Source organism: Sceloporus occidentalis, unplaced genomic scaffold (genome assembly GCF_023333645.1).
Source record: "Sceloporus occidentalis isolate IW3139 unplaced genomic scaffold, rSceOcc1.0.p SCAF_1, whole genome shotgun sequence".
Lineage (NCBI taxonomy): Eukaryota > Metazoa > Chordata > Lepidosauria > Squamata > Phrynosomatidae > Sceloporus > Sceloporus occidentalis.
The window spans coordinates 95,684,127-95,708,159 of NW_028316981.1; the positions used below are offsets into that span (position 1 = coordinate 95,684,127).

A 24,033-nucleotide genomic window follows, 5' to 3' on the forward strand; every position below is an offset into this window, starting at 1 on the left:
TGATGGGGTTTCCTTTGAAGCCTTGTTTGTGGCTTTACCTTCCAAGACAGAGTTACAAACCAGAACTACATTCAGGTTTGCAGGCCAACAACAAATCCCATTTTGCTAGTTCACAAAACCAGGATCAAACTAAACACACTGTTTACAAATTACCTTTAAAAAAAGAACAAACAAACAAATAGCTTGTCTTCTACCAAAAAGAGAAAAAAAGAAGGGCTGCCAGGTTGGATAGAAGATAAGGCTCTTGTAACTTTAAGCCTGAACAGACTGAGAAGGATGAGGTACTGTAAAATAGCTGTAACAATGGATGCAGGCACATGTCTTCACTTACCTTTCAACCTCAAACTATCTACTACAGCCATTCCCTCCCAATATGGCTTTTGCCTTCCTGATAGAGAGCAGGAACAAGGGGCACAGAATTGCCAATGACAAGAACAGAGTTTGGCGCTTCTCTACTCCCCTTCCCCCCACTCTCCACCAAGGAGGCAGGAGTTGTTTTCAAAGGGAACAGTTGCAGTTGAAAGTTCAAGTCTGTAAGATAAGAAAAAAGAGGTATCTTTGCCCAGCTTCACGAAGTTTTTTGACATTTTGCCTTCAATCTATTTAGGCTTAAAGTTACAAGAGTCGCATCTCAAACTCTATCAGGCAACCCTAAAAAAGCGGAACAGCAAAAGAACTGGAGAGTCACCAAAATCATTGGTAGGGCTGTGCTTGGACCAGCACTTGAAAAAGTTACCTTTTTGGAAGTAACATGGAAGTTTGATGAGTTGTTTTCCATTAAAGTAACTTTTCAAAGCTCTGTTTTGGCCTGTTGAGTAAAAAGAAACACAGGCCTCCTGTACAGCACCCTAAAGTCACCAGGTATTTACTTTACAGAACACTCTGGCCCCTACTCGAAATACTTACGTTGCCTTGCCACAGATTTTCCTCTGGTACCAGAGTTTGCAGTTTGGCAAGTATTGCCTGTTTGTTCCAATCAGCTTCAGCACAGCACACACATTGGGGCTATAGGCAAAGTAAATGAAAAGAAAAGGGTCAGGGAGAAATATGTATATATCTATATCTTTCTAGTCATTTCTGTTGTACTATATAAATATAAATAGGATAATATAAATGTGACAGTTATAACTCAGAAATAAATGCATTTCTTTTTTAAATAATTACCAAGAACCAATATTCAAATCGATTATACCAAACCAAATCCCCACAGATTTTAGAGCAGTTTCTTAACCAGAATTCATGGTTGCTTTGGGTTCTTCAAGAGAGTGTGATTGAAAAATATCTACTTTTTTGAGCTATACAAATACAAAATAATTTTTATGCACAGGTTCCCTGAGACCTGAAAATTAAGGGTTCCTCCAGAGGAAAAATGTTTCAGTGTTTTTAATATACACAATCAGATACTCATCAGGCTGGGTCTATATTCTGGTAGTTTTTAAACATTATTTTTGGGCTGCTGGGGGATTCATGGAATTTTAATAGAAAAAGTGACTTTACCAAGCTCTGTTCTGCTGGCCTAACAATGCTGAAGCTTAGTGCCAAATTCTTCACCCATGCTTTCCCACCCACATGGCACTGACGCTGTCAGCACAATGAATACAGAGAGGTCCTTTTCTCAAGTTCTTTTCTTAGGTTTTTCTGTACCAAGGCACCAGCTCATGCATAATTGCCATGTGGGGTCTGATCTATGGTCCAGCAGTTTATCTACAGCCCCATATTGGAGATAAAAAGGTCCATGGGCACAGAAGAAGGGGGTTCAGGATGCAAGGGGAAGCTTTGCCACATAGGGAACATGTGGAAGAGAAACAAAGGCATATGGCACATCATTGCTGCTAGCCTATATACAGGTTGAGTCTCCCTTATCTGAAATGCTTGGAAACACAAGTGTTCTGAATCGTTTTGGATTTTGGAATATTTCCATATATACAATGAGATATCTTGGAGACCCAAGTCTTAGCATAAAATTCATTTATGTTTCACGTACACCTTATAAACATAACCTGAAGCTAACTTTAGGTATAATATTTTTAATAATTCTGTGCATGCATGAAACAAAGTTTGCTTACACGGAACCATCAGAAAACATGTCTCAGCCACCCATGTGGACATTTTTGGATTTTGGAGTATTTTGGAATTCCGGATGAAGGAGACTCAACGTGTGTGTGCGTGTGCGCACATGTATTCATAATCTGAAGTCTATATTAATTCTGAAGTTGCAGTAGGAGAGAGAACTGAATATCTGTGGTTGACCAGATGATCAGATGCCAGGAACCTTCTCGTCTCTGCCCACATTTTTATTTTTATTTCTCCTTTTTCCCCTAGTATGTCCTCCACCCACCATTGTCATTTACCAACAAATGAATCAACTAGAGGAGTACATCTAGAACACTGATATTTGTGACCTATCAGAGGCTGCATCTGCAATGGATTTTACTATGTTAGCACTTTTACAATACAGACAAATGAATAATCTAATTTGCTTCCTTTATAGTCAAAGGCTTTCACTTCCTGCGTGTATCAGCTTGATTTGATTAATCTTTGGTTTGGTTTTTGTACATGTGATAAGTTCATCTTAATGCTATTTAGCTCATTTAACTCACTAACAATCCAAGCACTAAAATTTGCTGTTCCAGCATATGTACTTAAACTGTGCTACACCAAGGGTTTGTGCCATTACATGCTATGTATACATGTTTATGACAGAGTTTCCAGATTACAACCAGCTGCTCATTCATACAGCAGATAGGCTGCACCATTAGGCACTGAAAGGAGGAAGAACTTCAGGAGGAAAGACACAGGGAGATGAACATGTTTAGCTTGGAGAAGAGAAAACTGACAGGTGACATGATAGCTATCTTTAAAAATCTGAAGGGATGTCATGTAGAAGAAGGAGCCAGAGTGTTTTCTGCCATTGCAGAGATGGGAACACAAACAATAGATTTAAATAAAAAGAAAAGACATCTTGGCATTAAGAAGTGTTCAGACTGTGGAATGGATAGCCTTAGAGAGCGGTAGACTCTCTCTCTTTGAAGGTCTTTAAACAGAGGTTGGATGGCATCTTGCAGGAATGCTTTAGTTGTGCATTCCTGCATATCATTAGGTTGTACTAGATGACCCTTGAGGTACCTTCCAACTCTTAAGATTCTGTTATTCTAAGAGGTCATCTAAAACAGATCATATTGCTGCTGCTATGTGTTTTCAAGTCAAATCTGATTTATTTGACAAATCTGATTTTCTTGGCAAGATCTTTCAGAGCAGGTTTGCTATTGTCTTCTTCTCAAGGTAAGAGTGTAACTTGCTCAAGGTCACCCAGTAGGTTTTTATGGCAGAGTGGGGATTCAAACCCTGGTGTCCCAGAGTCCTTGTCAAACCACTATATCACACTGCCCTTCCCAGTAAGCCTTACCTACTATCCCTGGCTGATACCTGGGATCCAACCTACTGAACAAAACCATGCACCTCTAATAATGTCCACAGCACCCGTTCAACCTTATCACCCCACTGCCAGGCATTTAATTATCATAAAAGGTCAGCAAGTTGTTAGGTATTCATTTTTCTGGTATTTTTCTTGCTAGAGAAGGAAAGAGATGCTTATGATTCTTTCTGCCTTACCAAACTAACTTGTCTGGAAAACAGTGGGCTTCGGGGGAGAAGGCACTATTTGTTGCTTGGTGGCAGGACATCAGGGACAGCCTTGATCCAATCAAACCAAATTAAAGTTTACTTATATGTATGGCTTTTCTGTTTCATTTCATGTTTTCCATTATCTGTGGCATAAAGGAAGAAATTTACAAACCACTTAAATATAATTAAAGGCTGCAAAATATGTGTCTAATACTGAACAACCAAGAAAAGGCCCTTTGGGGAAAAAACAACACTTCCATATAGGTTTAAAAGTAGAGTTCAGGACTTGCCTATGCCCTGATGTCATGTTTTCTAGGTAGATTTACTTCTACCTCTCCTAAAGAAATGAGGATGACTTATAGCCATTGGGACATGGCTCTTCTTTACTTGACATCTTCTCAATTCTTGGTGACCCACTGACCTCCTTTTTCAAGCACTTGAAAATTAGCTAATAAAATATGGTTTCTATTCAGGGACAGAAGAAAATGAATGCGGGGATGGGACACTTGAGATGAGCAAGATTATGAATGTTCACTGGTTATATTTTAAGCCCAAATGTTCACTAGAATATCAGGATGTGTTGGTTGGTTAAACAGCATACAAATAAGACACCTTTATGATTTATACCAAGTTAGCATTCTGACAGAAAGAAAATCAACTCATTTGACATGTGGTGCTGCAGAAGGGTGCTGAGGATAATTTGGACAGCCAAGAAGACAAACAAATAGGTCCTTGATAAGATCAAGCCTGAACTCTCACTGGAAGCCAAAATGATGAAACTAAAGCTTCCATACTTTGGCCACATCACAAGAAGGCACAACTCAGTAGAAAAGGCAATCATGCTAGGGAAGCAGAAAGAGAGGAAGACCATATGCTAGATGGATGGTCTCAACCAAAGAGGTCATGGGTATGAATTTGCAGGCCTGAGTAGAGCAGTGGAGAACAGGGGTCTTGGAGATTTGCCATGAGTCAGGGCTGAGTCAAGGGCAGTTAATAATAACAAGTGTTCTCTGCATGTTATATGTTGTTAATATTCACCTTCACCTAGGAGTTTATTACACAGGAGGAATTTTTCTTAATTTTGAATGAAAAGAAAGTGGGGCCAGAACGCATTCACGTGAATTCGCTAATTCAGCAAATTTACGTGAATTCGAATTGCGCTCAAACTGACTTCCCATTGCCTGAAAATAGCTTGCCATTGCCCAAAATTGTGTGTGGTAGTCTATTACGCAATAGCGTGAAACCCCATGATTGCATTTGGACTGACTTCCCATTGCCAGAAATTGCATGTGGTACTCTATCATGCAATAACGTTAAACCCCATGATTGCGTTCAGATTGCCATTGGATTACACTTCCAATTTCTCTTGTCTGATAAACTCCCTAGACTCTGTCCTATGGTTTTCTTGGCAGGATTTATTCACAGCGGGTTTGACAGTGCCTTCATCTGAGGCTGAGAGAATGTGACTTGCCCAAAGTTACTGAGTGGGTTTTCATGGTCAAGCAGTACTGGTACATGACATCACATTGACTCTAATGCTTTCTATTCTATTTCAAATCACGTGGAAGACAATACTTTTTAGAAGTCTTTCATAGCCATGTTCAGAAATTCGAGACATTTCTTAATAAAATTTTATAGTCATGTTTTTGAACTCCTGATAGTACAGTGTAATTAACTTAAGTGTTCTTGACCTGTGCACTGGAGTTCCAGGAGGAATGGGCTAGGAGAGGATACCAGGAGGTGGCTGTGAATTTCCAGGAAAGTAGGGAATCCCCTGACAGTTAGGAATCTGCCAGGGAAAAATAAGGCATAAATCCCTCCACCATTTCACAGATGAAAACCAGGACATGTGTGGCCATGCATTATCTGAGTGTGGTCAAGGGGGCAAAGTTATTAATGAAAGCTAGTAGAGGCTGCAGCAATTTGCTTTGACATGAGCCTACTGGGAATGGCTCTCCTCCTGTTCTCCTCACTGAGTTAACTGACAGCAAACTACTTTTGCACCTGGAATTCAGTTTCCCAGAATTGAAGTAAATTGAGGACAGGGAAGGAAAGTGAGAAGAAGAGAAAAAACTGGGACATTTTAAAAACAGTTGGGAAAAAGGAGGCAATAGGGGATTAATTGAGATGATCCCTATCAATTTCAGACTGTTGGACGGTACATCAATCCCAGATGGAGTAGAACTAGTGAATAAATTATGGAACCATAACTTAAAGTATAGTATTTTTGTTGTTAACTGACTTCAAGTTGACTTCAACTCATGGTGAACCACGAATGAGACACCTCCATAGACCCCTTATCCTCACCTGCTCCAATCAAGTCCTGCAGGCTCAAGGCTGTGGTATGCTGTCTTCCTCTCTTTCTACTGCCCCCGCCCCACCTTTCCTAGTATTATTATCTTTTCTAGCCTTCTCATGATGTGGCCAAAGAGTGACAGTCTCAGGACCTTATCACATGTGGGGGGGTTTGCACTCAGATCTGCAGTCACTCCTGTTCTAGCAATGCGAAGCATGACGTTTTTTCACACCAGATCCAGAGTCACTCCTGTCTAGCAATGCGAATTCACATTAAAACGTGATGTTTTACCACACCGGGTTGCCTTTCTGTTGCCTTCCCGAACGGAGGGGGAACCAGGGTCAGTTCTATCCCAAACAAGTCACGTGATGCGGATTCAAGCAAAGCAGAGTGAGTGCACATTGTATTACCACACCGGAGGATTCAATGATTCGAATCGGCACCCTTGCACATGCTCAGTGGGGCTCTGGATGCTGTCCTCCTTCCCTGCCCCCTCCTTAGCTGTCATCCTTCATTGGGGTGAAGAAGCAGTCAGGGGGTGATGGGATAGGTGTGTGGGGATCACTGGGGCCAGGACTGGGATGCAGGAGAAGGCAAGGGATGATGGGATAGATAACTGGGGATCACTGGAGCCAGGATCGGGATGCAGGAGAAGGCAGAGGATGATGGGATAGGTCGCTGGGGCCAGGATTGGTATGCAGGAGAAGGCAGAGGATCATGGGGAAGATGGGATGGGTGGCAGAGGGGACGAGATGGGGTGGAGGAGGAGGGGAATGACAGAGCAGGACACAGGGGGCCAAGGGGGGCAACATCAGAGTGGTTTTCCACACCAGACCAATTTGAAGTGAAATCAAAGTGAGCTTGAATGCAAATTCTGTGAATTCACTTTTTTCTGAATTCATCAAAATGAGGGGTCACTTTGGAATCACTGCAGAAGCACCATGAAAGGGGCTTCCATAGAAAGGAATCGCGTCTGATAACACATTCACATTGTGATGTGAATCCGCATCGTTGGAAGCGCAATCATGTCGAAACTGACCTGCAAAAGCTCTAATCATCTCCATGTGATAAACCTCTCAGTTTTGTCATCTTGGCTTTTAGACAGAGTTCAAGCAGGGGTAAAGTCAGAAAAGCTAAAGCGCAGAATGAACTCAGGCTTGCTAGAGAGGTTAAGAACAACAAAAAGGGCTTTTTGGATATGTCCGCAGCAAAAGGAAGAAGAAGGAAACGGTAGGGTCACTGCGTGGAGAAGATGGCAAAATGCTAACAGAAGACAGAGAAAAGGCAGAATTACTCAACACCTTCTTTGCCTCAGTCTTCTCAGAAAAGGAAAAGAGTGCTCAACCTGAGGATAATGGAGCAGAAGACAGATTAGGGGAATTTCAGCACAGAATAAGTAAAGCGATAGTAGAGGAATACCTTGTTAATCTAAATGAATTTAAGTCTCCAGGACCAGATGAACTACATCCAAGGGTACTACAAGAACTGGCAAATGTAATATCGGAGCCATTGGCAATCATATTTGAAAACTCCTGGAAAACAGGAGAAATCCCAGCAGACTGGAGGAGGGCAAATGTTGTCCCCATCTTCAAAAAGGGGGGAAAAAGAGGATCCCAAAAATTATCGTCCAGTTAGTCTGACATCAATACCAGGAAAGATTCTGGAGCAGATCATTAAACAGAGAGTCTGTGAACATCTAGAAGGCAATGCCATAATCACAAAAAGTCAACACGGGTTTCAGAGAAACAAGTCAAGCCAGACAAATCTGATCTCTTTCTTTGATAAAATTACCAGCTTGGTAGATGAAGGGAATGCTGTGGATATAGTATATCTTGATTTCAGTAAGGCCTTTGACAAGGTTTTCCATGATATTCTTGCAAACAAGCTGGTAAAATGTGGGCTAGACAAAGTAACTGTTAAATGGATCTGTAATTGGTTGACCGGCCGAACCCAAAGGGTGCTCAACAATGGCTCCTTTTCATCCTGGAGAGAAGTGACCAGTGGGGTCCCACAGGGCTCTGTCCTGGGCCCAGTGTTATTCAACATCTTTATCAATGACCTGGATGACAGAATTGGGAGCATACTTATCAAATTTGCAGATGACACCAAATTAGGAGGAATAGCTAATACTCCAGAGGACAGGACCAACATTCAAAATGATCTGAATAGACTAGAAAGCTGGGCCAAAGCTAACAAAATGAAATTCAACACAGAGAAATGTAAGGTACTGCACTTAGGGCGGAAAAATGAAATGCACAGATATAGGATGGGAGACACATTGCTGAATGAAAGTACATGTGAAAGGGATCTAGGAGTCCAAGTAGATGATAAGTTGAACATGAGTCAACAGTGCGATGCGGCAGCTAAAAAGGCCAATGCAATTTTAGGCTGCATCAATAGAAGTATAGTGTCTAGATCAAGAGAAATAATAGTGCCACTGTATTCTGCTCTGGTCAGGCCCCACCTGGAATATTGTGTCCAGTTCTGGGCACCACAATTCAAGAGGGACATTGAGAAACTGGAGCATGTCCAGAGGAGGGCGACTAAAATGGTGAAAGGTCTGGAAACCTTGCCCTATGAAGAACGACTCAGGGAGCTGGGGATGTTTAGCCTGGAGAAGAGAAGGTTAAGAGGTCATATGATGGCCCTGTTTAAATATTTGAAAGGATGTCATATTGAGGAGGGAGCTTGTTTTCTGCTGCTCCAGAGAACAGGACCCGGAACAATGGATGCAAGCTACAGGAAAAGAGATTCCACCTGAACATTAGGAAGAACTTCCTGACAGTAAGGGCTGTTCAACAGTGGAACACACTCCTTCCTCAGAGTGTAATGGCATCTCCTTCCTTGGAGGTCTTTAAGCAGAGGCTAGATGGCCGTCTGCTGGGGATGCTTTGATTCGGATTTCCTGCATGGCAGGGGGCTGGACTGGATGGCCCGTGTGGTCTCTTCCAACTCTATGATTCTATGATTCTATGCTTCAGGACCCATTTATTTGTCTTTTTAGCATTCCATGGTATCTGTAGAAATCTTCTCCAGCACCCTATTTCAAATGAGTTGATTTTCTTTCTACCAGTTTTCTTCATAGTATAGGATACATCCATAGTTGGCATAAATGCCATTATTTCCATGGGCCTACTCTAGTTAGGACTAGCAACCAGATTTAGGCTGGAATATCCCTGGTAAGAGAATGTAACTGATCCATAAGGAGTCTGTTAGAGAGAGAGTGACTCCACAGCTACTAGCCCATTTGGATGATGTGATTTGGACAGAAAGCAATAGAAAGAACTGCTGCTTTGTTCTTACACTTCTAGATGTGCTGCTTTAGAAAGGAATCCTGTGAGTCTCCCTGTCAGTGCCAAACAATGAAGAGTTTTGTGGCACATTAAAACTAACACACTTATCACTGAATAACAACCAGAGTGTCCAGTGATCCAGGCATCAAACAGCATCTGTTTGCAGACAACTTTGTGCAAAGATCATTCTCTTCCATCTCTCAGATACTCTGCATGTCTCTGTGTGTGTATGTGTGTGTGTGTGTGTGTGTGTGTGTGTGTGTAGGGGCAGGAGTATGTTTGGAAAGGTGACTAGAACTGAAAATGTGGGAGAAATTCAGGGCTAGCTTATCATGGCCCTTTTACATATAAGACAAATGTTGGCTAAAAATTTGTCTCTGTGTGTATGTGTTGTGTGCCTTCAATTGCAAACCTATCATGGGGTTTGCTTGGCAAGATTTGTTCAGAGGAGGTTTCCCCTTGCCTTCGACTGAGGCTGAGAGAGTGTGACTTGTCTATGGTCACCCAGTGGGTTTCATGGCCGAGTGGGAATCAAACCCTAGACTCCAGAGTCATAGTCCAATGCTCAAACCACTACACCGTGTTGGCTGTCAAAAGTTTGACTAGCTGTCAACAATCTAAATAATATATAGGCTTAAAAAAAAAAAGAATCTAAGATAAATTCAAATTAAAAGGTCCCTGCATAAGCATGCAAACCAGGCTGCACACCAGGTTTAATATTACCACCTGTATGTTTTAAGCCTTTCCTTTGCTGCAAACATCATGCCTTAAGGCTAGCAAACTTTCAAGCCACACAGAACTTTTCTCTGGGCGTAAATAGTGCTCCAGAGTCTAAGTGGTCCAACACTGCAACTGCCTTTAGATATTATGTCTCAATGCATGTCCTGGATTGGGAACAGGGGAATGAGACACAGTTTGAGGGGGCAACATACTTCAACTCCATAAACCATTTTCTCCAGGCAGATTCCTTGCCTGTTTAAGGGAGCAGTGGCTGTTGTTGTTGCTGCATGCCTTCAAGCTGTTTCTGACTTATGCCAAACTTATCCTGGGGTTTTCTTGGCAAGTTTCATCCTCCGAGGCTGAGAGACTGTGACTTGCCCAAGGTCACCCAGTGGGTTTCTGTGGCCAAACTGGGATTCAAACCCTGGTCTCCAGGGTCTCAGAATAGTGCTCAAACCACTATGCCATGCTGGCTCCATCTTCGCCTGACACTTGGCCCCAGATCTAACTGAAGGCGTGGGGAGCTCCTGCCTTGCCCTCCCCTCTGTCACCCATCTTTTACACTTGCAGCAACCAGCCTGGGGAAAACCAGTGGGGCCTTGAAGGGAGTCCAGCCTCCTCCTTTTACCTGAGGAACATTATGCAGAGGGACCTTGCAGCCCCTTTGGGACCCACTGAGGGAAAGAAGTTGCAGCCTCCGCTTTCTTAATAGACTTGGAGCCTGCTTCCTCAGGTGCAGCCTAGAAAGCTGGGGCTATCTATACAAGGCCTTTGCCAAAGGTGCTGCGAGCAAGATCGCAGGCAGATGTAACACGGCCACGTTTCTCAAATCTACCTAAGAAACAATTACACAGGGAGGCGGGGGTCCTCCTTTCCCAGGACACGTCCTACATCATGTCCTACATTTCGAGCAGGACTCAGAAGCAGGACTTTCTATTTCTAGGAGCGCTTTTACCTTTCCTTTGGTCCTGTCCTCCATTTTTTTAATGTCCTCCATTTTTGCAATGCCTCCTTCTCCTCTGGAGGTTAGACCCATCCCAGACTGACTCCATTCCCCATCATCCACTCCGGCCAATGCTTCTCCTCTCCCACCAAGGCAAGCATTTCCAAAGGAAAACGACCCCTCATCCCCCACTGGCTCAGTAGTGGGAGAAGCAATGGCAGTCTGCAGAATCAGTGGGTAAAGCAGTCCTGTAGCACCTTTGAGACTCGCTGAGAGAAAGAAGTTGGCAGCAGGAGCTTTCCTAGACTTCAGTCTACTTCCTCAGATGCAGTTGGATATAATAATAATAATAATAATAATAATAATAATAATAATAATAATAATAATAATGGAGAGAGGTCTTGTAGCACCTTTGGGACTCACTGAAAGAAAGAAGTTGGCAAAAACTTGCCTCTGAAGGAAGCTGGCCAAGGAAACCCCTTGAGCTGGGCAGAGATGGAGGGCAGCCTGGCTCTGCCCAGAGCCCCAACCCAGGGAGACCCCCAAGACCCAGGTGTCCTCCTCCTCCTCCTCCTCCTCCTCCTCCTCCTCCTCCTCTTCCTGCTGATCTTACCCTTGGTGCCTTCCCCGGATGCGGCTGTGATGGAGGATCTGCTGGTAAGGGCTCCGGCTGGCAGCCTCCGAAGGCGAGAGGAGCCCCAGGAGCAGGACCTGCAGCAGCAGGAGGAAGGAGGAGGACTTGCCCATCTCTGCAGGAGCCCGGTCTTCTGAGCAGCTCTGCCCTGGAGCCCCGCTTAAATAAGGGCGGCAGGGAGGAGGAGGAGGAGGAGGAGGAGGAAGAGGAGAGGCTCCGCCAGGGGGAGGGGGAGGAGGGGCCCAGCCCCAGCCCACGCAGCCTGCCTCCGGACTGTGGGAAGCATCCGCTTTGATCCCGCTTCAACTGCTAGGCATTGAGCTTCGTTCTGGCCCCAGAGATGGAGCCTACCCGGCCCAAACACAGCATAGCATACCAAGGGCTGCATCCGCACTGCAGAAATAACCCGGTTTGGCACCCCTTTAACTTTTTTTCTGATTCAAGTGCTATGGAATTCTGGGAGTTGGAGTTTGTGGTGTGGTATCCGTTCCGCTCTGGGCTCACAACAAACTCCAACTCCCAGAATTCCATTGCACTTGAATCAGAAAAAAAGTTAAAGCGGTGCCAGATCGGGTTATTTCTCCAGTGTGAATGCAGCCTATATATAGACTATGGTCCAAAACACACTGCAGCAATAATCCACTTTGAGACTGCTTTAACTGTCCTGGCTCAATGCTAGGGAATTCTGGGAACTGTGGTGTTTGTAAGACACTGAGCCTTCTCTGTCAGAGAGAGAGAGAGAGAGCTCTGGGGCCACAACAAGCCACAGATCCCAGGATCCCCTAGCACTGAGCCCTGAGGGCGGTTAAAGCAGTCTCAAACTTGGGACTATGGTGTATTGTTATTTTATTATGTGTTGGACTGTTTTAGTATAAGCAGCCTCAGTTCTAGTCGGAGTAGGCAGGATATAAATAAAAGTTTATTTATTATTATTATTATTATTATTATTATCTGCAGTTTGTTTTGGACCCCCAAGGCTGCATCATCGGCATTGCAGGAAAATCTGGTTTGACACTGCTTTCATTGCCCTGGCTCTATGCTTTGGAATCCTGGGAAGGATACTTTGTTGCTGAAGTGGTTTGAAGGCTGGACCATGGTTCCCCACTCAGCCATGAAACCCATTGAATGAGCCTTGGCGAGTCACGCTCTCTCAGCCTCAAGAGGAGACAATGGCAAACCTCCTCTGAGCAAATCTTGCCAAAAAGCCCCATTATACATTCACCGCCTTGGGGTCACCATAGGCCAGAAGCCACTCGAAGGCACACAATGACAACAACAACATCACAATTTACCCTCCACTTAGTCTGTTGTTGTTGGGTGCCTTCAAGTTGTTTCCAACATATGGCGACCCTATCATGGGGTTTTCCTGGCACAATTTGTTCAGAGAGGGCTTCCCCTTGCCTTCCCCTGAGGCTGAGAGAGTGTGACTTGAACAAGGCCATCCAGTGGGTTTCCATGGATGAGCTGGGAATCGAACCCTGGACTTCAGAGTCAGAGTCCAACACTCAAACCACAACATGAGACTGGTTCAACTGAATCTGAAATTAAATTATTCTTGTCATTTGTCCATTGTGCTGAAACGAAGGAGGGAAAAACATTCAGCATTGGCATTGTGTCCTCAAGGAGCCTATTGCCAAACATGTTTGCTGTCCTTTCCCCCTCTGAGCTCTGGGTGCAAGTCTTGTCTGCTCCTCCTCCTAGAACTTTAGAAGGATCCATCCATCATATCTCCCTATTTGCAACAAGGTCAGGCTGCCAAGCAGAGAAATTTCTCTAAGCAAACATGGTGTTACTCAATAGACATCTTAGTCATACTCAAAATGGAGAATATTTTGGAAATCCTCCCAGACAGGAGCTAGTCTGGAAAATCAGTATGAAAAGGGATCTTGTAGCACCTTTGAGACAAAATGAAAGAAGTTGGTAGCAGGAGCTTTAACAGACTTGAGTCTATTTCCTCAGAAGCACAACAAAAGTGCTGCAAGATCCTTTTGCATACTCCTGGACAGAAGTTTGAAATGTAGGCCATGTCCTGGGAAAGGAAGGTTTCTGATCACCCTGCTTAGGATTCGCATTTACCTGATCACCTCGCCTCAGGACTTTGGAGGGAGAGCCAGCTTAAGATGTGAGCAAAAAGTTTTAAAAAACCAACAAGACCTGGTTTTAAAAAAGCTTCCTCTTTGCAAGCTGTCCAAAGAGGGATAGCCTTTTTACCCATGACTGGGCAGAAGGGAGAGCTCTGCAGGGCATCCAGAAAGGTGGGGTGTAGTAGCTACAAGGAATACCAAATGGGTGCCAAATTCTGCAAAAAACAAGAGCTGCAAAATTCTGCTCCCAGTCAAGTCTACCAGTGAAATCTTCCTTCAGTCCCTAGATCAGTGATGGCGAACCTTTTAGAGGCTGAGTGCCCAAACTGCAACCCAAAACCCACTTATTTATTGCAAAGTTCCATGTCCCCCTGGCTTTCTAGTAACAAACTCTGTCAAACTCTGTGCTGGGGCAATGGCACATGTGCCCACAGAGAGGGCTCTGAGTGCCACCTCTGGCACACGTGCCATAGGTTCGCCATCACTGCCCTAGATGTTTAGCCTTGAAGTAACTTAATCCTTCATTGACAATTTAGTAATAAGAGTTTCAGCATCCAAAGAAGGCAGAGTTAGCAAGGGAAGACTGGAGATTTTAAGTGTTCTAGGTATCAACAATTTTCAGAGTCTTACTCTGAAATTTCAGACCTAAAGGATTGCAGGATGGGATTCTTATTAGGAGGGCAACACTTTCATTTTGCCCACGCTAGCTACAGTCCCATGGCTGGCTTTCGCTACTGTGTTCCTGGACAGAGGGATCGGGGAGATAGCTGCTCAACCAGCAAAAAATCTTGGGTTGGCCCCATCTCCAAATCTTTGTCCCTATTTATATAAATCCCTATTTCTGGCACAAGTTTCAAATTTCCCAGACTCACTTCCTGCTTTCGACGAGGCCCCACCAACCCACCACTCAGAGAGAACTGAGTTTCCCCTTCTTGAATAGTCCTCTCCAGAGAAAAGAGCATTGTCTGCAACCATGAATATTTATCCTGGGATAAAATAAGAAAGACAGCTGAATGACACCCCCACCCCTTCCTTTGAGTCAAAGAAATCACCAGCAATAGAAACATGCCGCTATTTCTGTTTAATTTTTTTTAAGATTTTGTTGTTAAATAGTCTGGTGGGGAATATAGCCCATCAGTCCTCACTTCTGAATCAAGAAGCAAGAGCAAGATGGATAATGTCAGAGGAAACAAATGCATTACCCTATAGCCTAAAGGCACCAGATCTTGGAATCTGATCTTGGAAACAAGCAGGGTCATCCCTGGTTTAGTACTTGGATGGAAGATAGCCAACTAATCACAGGAGCTGTAGGCTATGTAGCAGAGGAAGGAACTGGTAAAGCCACCTCTGAGTATTCCTTGCCTAAGCAAACCCTTCAAAATTCATGGGGTCACCATAACAGGTGACTTGAAGGCGCATTCACACAAACAAATACACACACATACATACATCAATGATGGAGAAAAGCCTTCAGTAACAGGTAATTAAGGGAGCCAGTGTGATGTAGAGGTTTCAGTGCTGGACTAGGAAACTAGGAGACCAGGGTTCGAATTCCTGCTCACCCATGGAGATCCACTGGGTGACCAGTCTCAGAGGAAGGCAAAGGCAAGCTCCCTCTGAACAAATCTTACTGAGAAAACCCAATGACATGGTCACCTAGGGTCACCATAAGCCAGAAATGACTTGAAAGCACATAACAACAAGTTAGTGATTTATGCAGCATGGGCACAGCAGGTCAGTGCCAGAGTAAATGCTTTGCTTGCTTGCACAAGCTCAGAGCATTAAAAAGTTCCTTTTGGGGACTACAATGTCCCAAAATCACTCAGCCAGCAAAGCCAGTCACTGCTTTATAGGTTTTTTGTTTGTTTGTTTGTTTGTTTGTTTGTTTGTTTGTTTTAAATCCAAGCTATACAAGTTCCAGCTAGGAGCAGCTCAAGACCTTTTAGTCCCTGAGGCAAAGAACAAAATTGTATCCTTGTCCATTCCCTGTACATTAACTGACTTTGCTGAGAATGATACTTTCCTTCAATACTGGTGATAGGATATTTATTTTTTATTTATTTTAAATGTTCCTGTCTCACACATATCTTAAGAATTCTGGGCGGCTTACAGTAAAATCAGTAAGAATAATTTAATCTATCTATCTATCTATCTATCATCTGACTGTCTGTCTGTCTGTATATAAATATAAATATTCTAAAAATGTATTAAACAGTTTAATCATTTAAAGAGTTAAACCAGTATAAAGCCATGTATAGTGGTTCCATGGTATCTACTGGGGTTTGGTTCTAAGACCCCCTGTGGATACCAAAATCTGTGGATGCTCAAGTCCCATTAAATACAATAGGGTGGCAAAATGTGCATTGTGTAGCCAGCATGGTGTAGTGGTTTGAATGTTGGACTATGACTTTGGAGACCAGGATTCAAAACCCAGCTCTGCAATGTAAATCCACTGGGTGACCATGAGCAAATCACATTCTTTCAGCCACAGGGGATGGCAATAGCAAACCCCCTCTGAAGAAACTTGCCAAGAAAACCCTTAGGGTCGCCATAAGTCAGAAACGACTTGAAGGCACACAGCTGCAAAGACAGTAAAATGTCAAAATCAATATTTGCTTTTGGAATTTATATTTTTTAAACATATTTTCAAAACGTGGATTGTTGAATCTGAGGATAAAGAATCTGTGGATACAGAGGGCTGACTATATGTATCCACACTGGATGAAGTCATTAGGCCCCAAAGGCTTCTATTAAAGGCAAAGTTTTAAATTGGCTCTGGAGTAAAGTCAGTGTTGGTGCCAACTGAGCCTCCAAGGAGAATGCATTCCACATCAAATTATCAAAGCTGAAATAGGTTTCCCACATGGTGTAGTTTGAGTGTTGGACTATGGAGTTTATCAAACAGGAGGAATTTCTCTTAATTTCGAATGAAAAAAAAAAGTGTGGCCAGAATGCATTCACGTGAATTCGCTAGTTCAGCAAATTTACGTGAATTCGAATTGTGTTTGAACTGACTTCCCATTGCCTGAAAATAGCTTGCTGTTGCTCGAAAATGCATGTGATCACCTCTCACTCAATAATGTGAAACCCCATGATTGCGTTCGGATTGCCATTGGATTATACTTCCAATTTCCCTTGCCTGATAACATCCTATGACTCTGGAGACCAAAGTTTGATTCCCACATGAAGCGCATTGGGTGACTTTGGGCATGTCACATACTCTCAGGGTGAAAGCAATGGCAAACCTCTTCTGAACAATTCTTTCTAAGAAAACCCAAGAAATGCCTTAGGGTTGCCATAAAGCAGAAACAATTTGAAGGTACACAAGAACAACAGCAACATCACATGTGAGGGCAGCCGACCAGTTTCGGAAGTATAGAACAGACTTTGTGACACTATCCTCCAAGAGGGGGAAAGGCAAAAGAGAATTAGGAGAAACAGGAGGGGAGCTGGCGTTCCTGCCCTCCATCATCTGCCACCTCTAGTGGTTGCCTTATTCTACCTAACATATTGGGATTCTTGAGTTATTGGGAAGGAGAAACAGGTGGAGGATGATTGATCCTCCATTGATAAAAATACAGTTGGCCCTCTGTATCTACAGATTCTGTATCCATGGATTCAACCACCCATGCCTTGAAAATATTTAAAAAACATTCCTAAAGCAAACACCGATTGCTTCCATTTTATATGAGGGAAATCTTTTTTACTATGTCATTGTATAGAATGGGACTTGAGCATCCCTGGAATTTGGTATCCACAGGGGATATTGGAACTAAATTCCAAGGGATACCAAGGGCCCACTTTATAAAGTCTGGCTGTTCCTTAGCACTGTCTCCCCTATAAGTGAAACCTGTAGGTGGTCACCAGCAAAAGAGAGAAACATAACTGTTTTTGATGTAACAAATCTTGTGTATTCTTCCAAATGTGGATTAAAAGCCAAAGGGAGAAGCTTTACCGAGTGACTGGAGAAAAAAATTCTCATCTAAAACTCTTACTTGATGGAGACCTGCAGTCTCCCCTTACTTTCTGTCTTCAGACTATAATAGGTGATGGTTCCACAGCTTCAACATCAGCCACATCACTTCCTCTCCACTAGCAGACCATCAGACCTTCATCTTGCCAAATGAAGTGTTCTGAAGAACCTCAGAGTTAACGGAATATTTCCTGAGTTTTGAGCTGATTTTAATTTGAGTTGACTTACCTATGACATTTGTCCTAGATGGGTCGACTCAAATTTAAGTCAGCTCAAAACTCAGAAAATAATGCATTAACTTTGAGGTTCTTCAGAACATTTCATTGAGTTAAAATTTTGCTAATTCAAAAATCTAATTAAACCATAAATAACCTTTTACTGAACAGTGGAAGTGAAAATCTGGCTCATTCTCTCAGTGAAAAGGGATATGAATCTTGGTCTTCATGATACAACTCCACACCTCATACATTTTAGTACAGGGAGTGAGCCAAATTTAGATTGTGATTTAGTGATAACATCTTTGCATGTTTTGAAGTAGACCGGCAAGGATTTCTAAATCAAATTTATTTTAAAATAACAATAAGAGAATGACACTTGGGGAAAAGTTGGGGTATAAATAAAGCGATTAATGGATTGACTGACTCCCTCATCCCAATTATACTACAAAGAAAAGAGCTGGGGGTAAGAGTGAGGATGACAACCAGATCTGCACACTTGATTCAATTCTGATACTCAAATTCCTGGGTTCAGAATTCTTTAATTTTAAGTATAACTCTTTTGGTTCTGACTGGCAAATCCCAGAGCTGTATCAAAATCAAAGTAGGTCACTGAAGTCTGCCTGCCACTCATGTTCTAATCCACTTTGTAACTCTCTTCTAGAACCTTTTCCTCCTCCATGGCACATAACAGAGTTTTGCATGTGGAAGTTTGTAGGTTTAACTCCTAACATTTCCAAGCAGGGCCAGGAAAGAATCCTGCCTAAAACCATTACCAGTCAGCCTCTATGTTACTGAGCTTTTAAAAGGGTCAGTGGTCTGGCTTAGTACAACGCCAACTTCCTAAAGCATCTCAGAAAGTACACTGACGTCTATGAAAGCTCAGGCTGCCATCTCTTTTTTCAGTTTGTCTCAAAGGTGCTACAAGATCACTCTACATACTGATTCTACAGACTAACATGGCTATATCTTTGAATTCTGCCAATTTTCTACATTTTCTAAGGCTTCCTTGACAAATTTAAATTAACAATAAGGCAAATTAAACAAGAGACAGGTTACTTAATTATGAAAAAAATTCTATTGCTTAAAAATGTAAAAATCAACAATTGATTGTGTTGTGACCCCATGAATTTCATAGGGTTTTGTTAGGAAGGATCTAATTAGGGGAATTTCTGAATTTAGCTCAAATTGCTGAGAGGGAGGGTCCTAACAACACTCTCGCAAGACTGTGTCCTGTGGTGTACACAAGAGGTCCACAAGAATCCCTTGAGAGATGACGCTGTGACAGACTGCTCCAATCAAGTCTAAATATTTATTAAAAAGGGAACACAAACACACAACAAAGGGCACACACATACACACAATTCTCAATGAAAGTAAAGGAGGGAAATTCGGGAGAAAGTTGAGAGAGGCAAATCTACAGGAGATACTTATAGTACTTCTGAAGGCTTCTCCGGGAACCAGATGGGGATGTAGATGCTGAAAGGACACGGCCACCGAAATGTGTGTGGGGGGGGGGGGGATGGCTGAGGGAGCTAAAATCAGAGTTCGGTCTGACATGAAGCCAGGCTGTATTCTGAGTATAGCACACCGATATGTGCTGGACTGAGGGTATATATAGGCAAATTCTAGCCTCTGGCAATGAGCTTAATGGCTTAGCTGCAGCCAAGACAAAAAGTGTAAAGACCTGGGCTTTTGTTAAACCAAGGTGAAGAATAGTCTTAGCCAAGGCACTCAGATCTGAACACAACTGGGGAAGACAAACAGATGAATAAGTGGCCATTGACTTAATCACTGGGCCATCAGCTGTGAGGCTGAAAACAAACAGCAAGTATTGTGCTGGTTTTTGGAGGAGATGGTTTTTCTTGTCTAGCAACTCCCAAACTTCTTGTGGGGAATTTCCAGTCCTTTTCTCTAGGGCTCCTACCCCGTCCTTTGCAAGCTGCCTACATGACACCTCTGCTTTGAAGAAATGGCGGTGCCTCTAGTAGGCCAGCTTGGGGTTAAAGTGAATTCCACACACACTCCAAAATTTATATGAATCCATATGCTCTAACAGTTTTCTTTGACAAGGAATACTCAGAGGTGGTTTTGCCAGTCCCTTCCTATGAAATACAGCCTAAAGTACCTGGTATTAGTTGGCAGTCTCCCTTTCAAATAATAAGTAGTGCTAAACCTGCTGGCATTTTATGCAATATGCACTGTAGATGAGAAACCAATGGGAATGAAAGGTGTTTAAAAGAGAACAGAGAGACAGTGGAGAAGCTGAATTAAATCTTTGTATCTGTTTTCACTGCTGAAGATGTAAAACAGATACCCATGTCTGAACTGACATTTTCAGGGAGAAATGTGTAAAAAAATGTGCTAAGAGCTGACATTTAGAGTTGACTTATCAACAAATGAGGGCAGGGGGAGAAAAGAAAAGAACAAGTCTGGGATGTAATCACTCAAGAATTCTTAAAGAATTCAAATATTTCCTAACAGAAATGTACAATTTGTAATGCTGATGTTTAAAGTGAGGAGCCTTGAGGGGGAAGAGACAGGAATTACAGGCCAAGGTTGAATATATATATATGTATATATATAATTGGTAGGAAATGTTATAAGACAAAAAATTATGAAACATAGCAGAAATAGTCTTGCAATGGAAGAATCAGCATAGTGACTACAAAAGAAAGTCCTTTTGAAATTCTTTTAGTGTCAACAAGTGTGTAGATCTAGGTGGTGTGATAGATGGAGCTCATCCCATGGGTAAATAAGTTGGCTTACCTCTTCTGACTTCACTTCTGGATCTGGGATGTCCCCAGACATAACTAAATTGCCACTGATATTGCCATGATGCCGCCACCCAGACGCACTCTGGGCTGAAGCTTTGCTCAGCCAGCCATTTTTTGAAGTTGAAAGCTCCCCGACTTCGAAAAAGTGTGGGCTGAGTGAGGCTTCGACCCGGGATGCATCTGCTTGGTGAAACTGCCCCTAGATAGGCGACGATTTAGGTATGATAACATCCAGGAGCATCTCGGATCCTGAATTCAAGCTGAAAGAAGTAAGCCGTCTTAGCTGCCCATGGCATAAACTCCTCTGTTTACTTTGATTTCCAAATGGACTGATGTATCAGCGGGATACCAAAATCCACCTTGCTCTTGCTTCTTGAGCCAATTAGTTTTAAAGGTGATGCCACATTTCTTGTTTTTTCCTTCCCCCTCACTTCCTCCTTTTCATACTGCAAAAGGAACATGGCTACTTCTTTCAAAACTGTCACAAGATGTAGGGGGTGTTCTCACTGGCTTATACTCCGTGTTACAAATCAAATCCAAGGTATAGCGTTCCTATTAGAAACCGAATTAACTCTAGAACAGTTCCAGAGTAACCTGCAATCGTTCCCACTAAAATCTGAATCATAAAGCGGATTTTTATTTAATCCGTGTTAATGGCGTACAATCCGGATTAAAAAAATAGAAGGGTCGAACCTACAATTTTTCCTTGATTCGGGATAGGATTTGGAGTATTTAAATAGGAACTTTTCGGCCTTTGAATCGGGTCAACTGGATGGGAGGAGCGGAGCACGATGGGCTGGCCTGGGGGTGTCACCCTCTTTGGTCTCTTTCTGCATCGCCAGCGCCATTTTCTTCCATTTGCATAATAGCCTTTCCTTCAGTGGATTGCAACCTCCCCTCTGCTCCTCTTTCATAGACCAATGTGTGAGGAGAGCCATTGAACACCATTTTTAACTATTCTTTCTTTTTCACCTCTGCCTGAGCAGCAGATGGGCTTTGGAGGAACTATGGGATGGGTTTTGCAGGACATATCCCCACTTCAAGGCTCTCCAGACAGCCCTGGGAGCAATCTTCCCCCAAGATTCTCTCCCCATGAGGCGGCCAAAGCGAATTTGGGGAACCGAGGCTCTTTCCAGAGGAACTATGGGATGGTTGTGTTTGTTGTGTTTGTGAGACATTTATCCTCCTCTGCCAGAGAGTGCTGGTGCCATAATAAACTACCATTCCCAGGATTCCCTAGCACTGAGTTATGGCTATGGCTAGACACAGAAGAGGACGAATAAGCGCCTCCTGATTGGCTCTTTAAAAAAAAAACCCGCAAAATTTATAACTAATTAAAAACGGCCAGGTAGTGGGAACACAGGTACAGGCTACATCAGTGTATGTTACTCCAAATTAATGTGACGTCATGATGATATGCTTTGATTGACAGCCGAAACAAGTGAACATGAACGAAAAGTAACAAAACCAGTTTAAATATACACCGATTCATCCTTGAATGGGGACGAAACAGGGTCAATTACAGCGAATTAAAATAAAACATTAAGTAAATGGGAACGAAACAAATAAAGTGAATTGAAAAGCGGGATAACACTCGCTGTATTTTGAATCGCTTTAAAATGAACCGCTGTATTTAAATTCATTTTAAATCACAAGTGAGAACAGCCCCGTAGTGATGGACCCCACCTTAGATGGCTATAGAGATGGACTCAACAAAACCATGGAGCACAGGTATGCTAGATGAGTGGCTATATGGACCCTCCAGATTCAAAAGCATATACTCCTAAATATTAGGGTATAATATTTAAAAGATAGGTTCATAGCAATGTGGGTGGATGTGATTTCTCAAGCAGCACTGTCTCAAGTTCATTAAAACTTTAAAAGCCAACGGCAATGGCTTGAGTTGAACCTGATAATACACTGACAATGAGTGAAGCGAATATGGAATTGCTGTACTATGATGTGAACAGGGGTGTAATTAGGGGGAAATAAAATGAGGGCATTGCTCCCAATAAAGTATTTTGAACCTCCTTCCCCAATGAAATTTTCCTTCAGTCTCCAAATTTCTAGTAATGCAGAGAGTGAGACACTGAAAGTCAGTCACACCTAGAACTCTTCTGTTTGCTGTGCTGGTAACTGTGCCTGCCCCTTTTCTTTGGCTGCCTAAATTGTATATCTAAATACACAACTGAAGTTTTATATTACTAGAAATCTGAGGACTGAAGGAAAACTTTATTTGAAGGGGATTCTTATTGGAGGGCAAATGACTTTATTGCCCCCATTCATTAACTACACCCACGGGTCCACCCCAAACAAGTCTTTGAATAGCCACATTCTATTTCAACTGATGCTTCAGATGCATCTTCAAAATCACTCATACAGTTATGGTATCTACATGGGCTTAGTCCTAAAGTACCCATTTCACAAAGACAACCACTCTTTTCATTCACAGCTGTAAGGAGAGAGTCCCCTTCCTTTTAGATAATTCTATTTTCACCTCAGCAGGCCTCAGCACCAACTGCAAAACTATCCTGAACAGTTTTTAGGAGAATGCAGGGGCAGGGGAAAGTCAGCAAAAATGGCTTCCCCCTTTCCTCCAGTGGGAATGTCTCATAGTAGGAGTTTAGTTCACAGGAACTCTGGATCCAAGTTATAGCTTCTTTATTTATCCTGCATTTTTACCAGTCTGGGACTTGGGGCAGATTACAAAATTTGAAACAGATACAGATTTAAAATTCACATCATACAAAAGCTGGATATAATAAAACTAACAATAGTATTACAAGCAATTATAAAAGCATGACTATTAGATAGAAAAGCACAAATAAACAGTGCAGCATATTCTGAAAGGTCCTTTCCCTCCTGAGCAATCAGGCTACATATGGTCAAAAAGATAGATCAAATGTTAGCAGGAAATACAGGGCTGGGATCTTCTTTGCAAGTCCTGCTGAAATTACTGAGAAGAATAAAAGAATGTTTGTGCTGGATTGGGACAAATGATACAAAACCATATCCAGAACTGCAGTTTGCAAAATCGCAAGCCAAAGTCCTGCTCAATTCACAGGACAGTTTTTCTTAGTGCAGTTATCACTGTATTTTTTTTTAAATAAAAGGAACTTTAAAAGCATTCTCATCAAGAACTCCTTTCTGCATGATCATAGGGGAATACCTCGTCCATGGTCTCACTTTTTCAAATAGGCTGGAAATATTGACTATACACACAAAGATGCAAACATGCTTTTATACACATTTTCAAACCACGCAAAAGCCAAGAAACGGCAGCTGTTGCAGTACAAGCCAGGAAGGAAATTTCTCCCAGAGGTATCATGGAGCCAAACAGAAGAAGCCTTTAGCAATAATAAGGCATTGTTATTTGGAAAGCATCCCTTGGTTTTTTTCCCCTTCTGTAAGCAAAATTTAAAAATGACTATATGATGGAACTATTCATTTTTTGGATTTTTGTGTATCATGAAT

At 42.6% G+C, this 24,033-nt stretch overlaps 1 protein-coding gene across 1 annotated transcript in view; it reads right to left on the reverse strand.

Annotated features, from left to right (window-relative positions):
* TGFBI (transforming growth factor beta induced) overlaps positions 1-11,623 on the reverse strand; it is a 64,057-nt gene extending 52,434 nt beyond the window's left edge. Inside the window, exons 1-2 of the mRNA XM_089518061.1 lie at positions 11,490-11,623; positions 907-1,005 (exon numbers count right to left, since the gene is read on the reverse strand). Of these exons, the coding sequence (XP_089374187.1) occupies positions 907-1,005; positions 11,490-11,623 (233 nt within the window). The remainder of the gene's footprint in view (positions 1-906; positions 1,006-11,489) is intronic.
* Between the last annotated feature and the right edge of the window lie 12,410 nt (positions 11,624-24,033).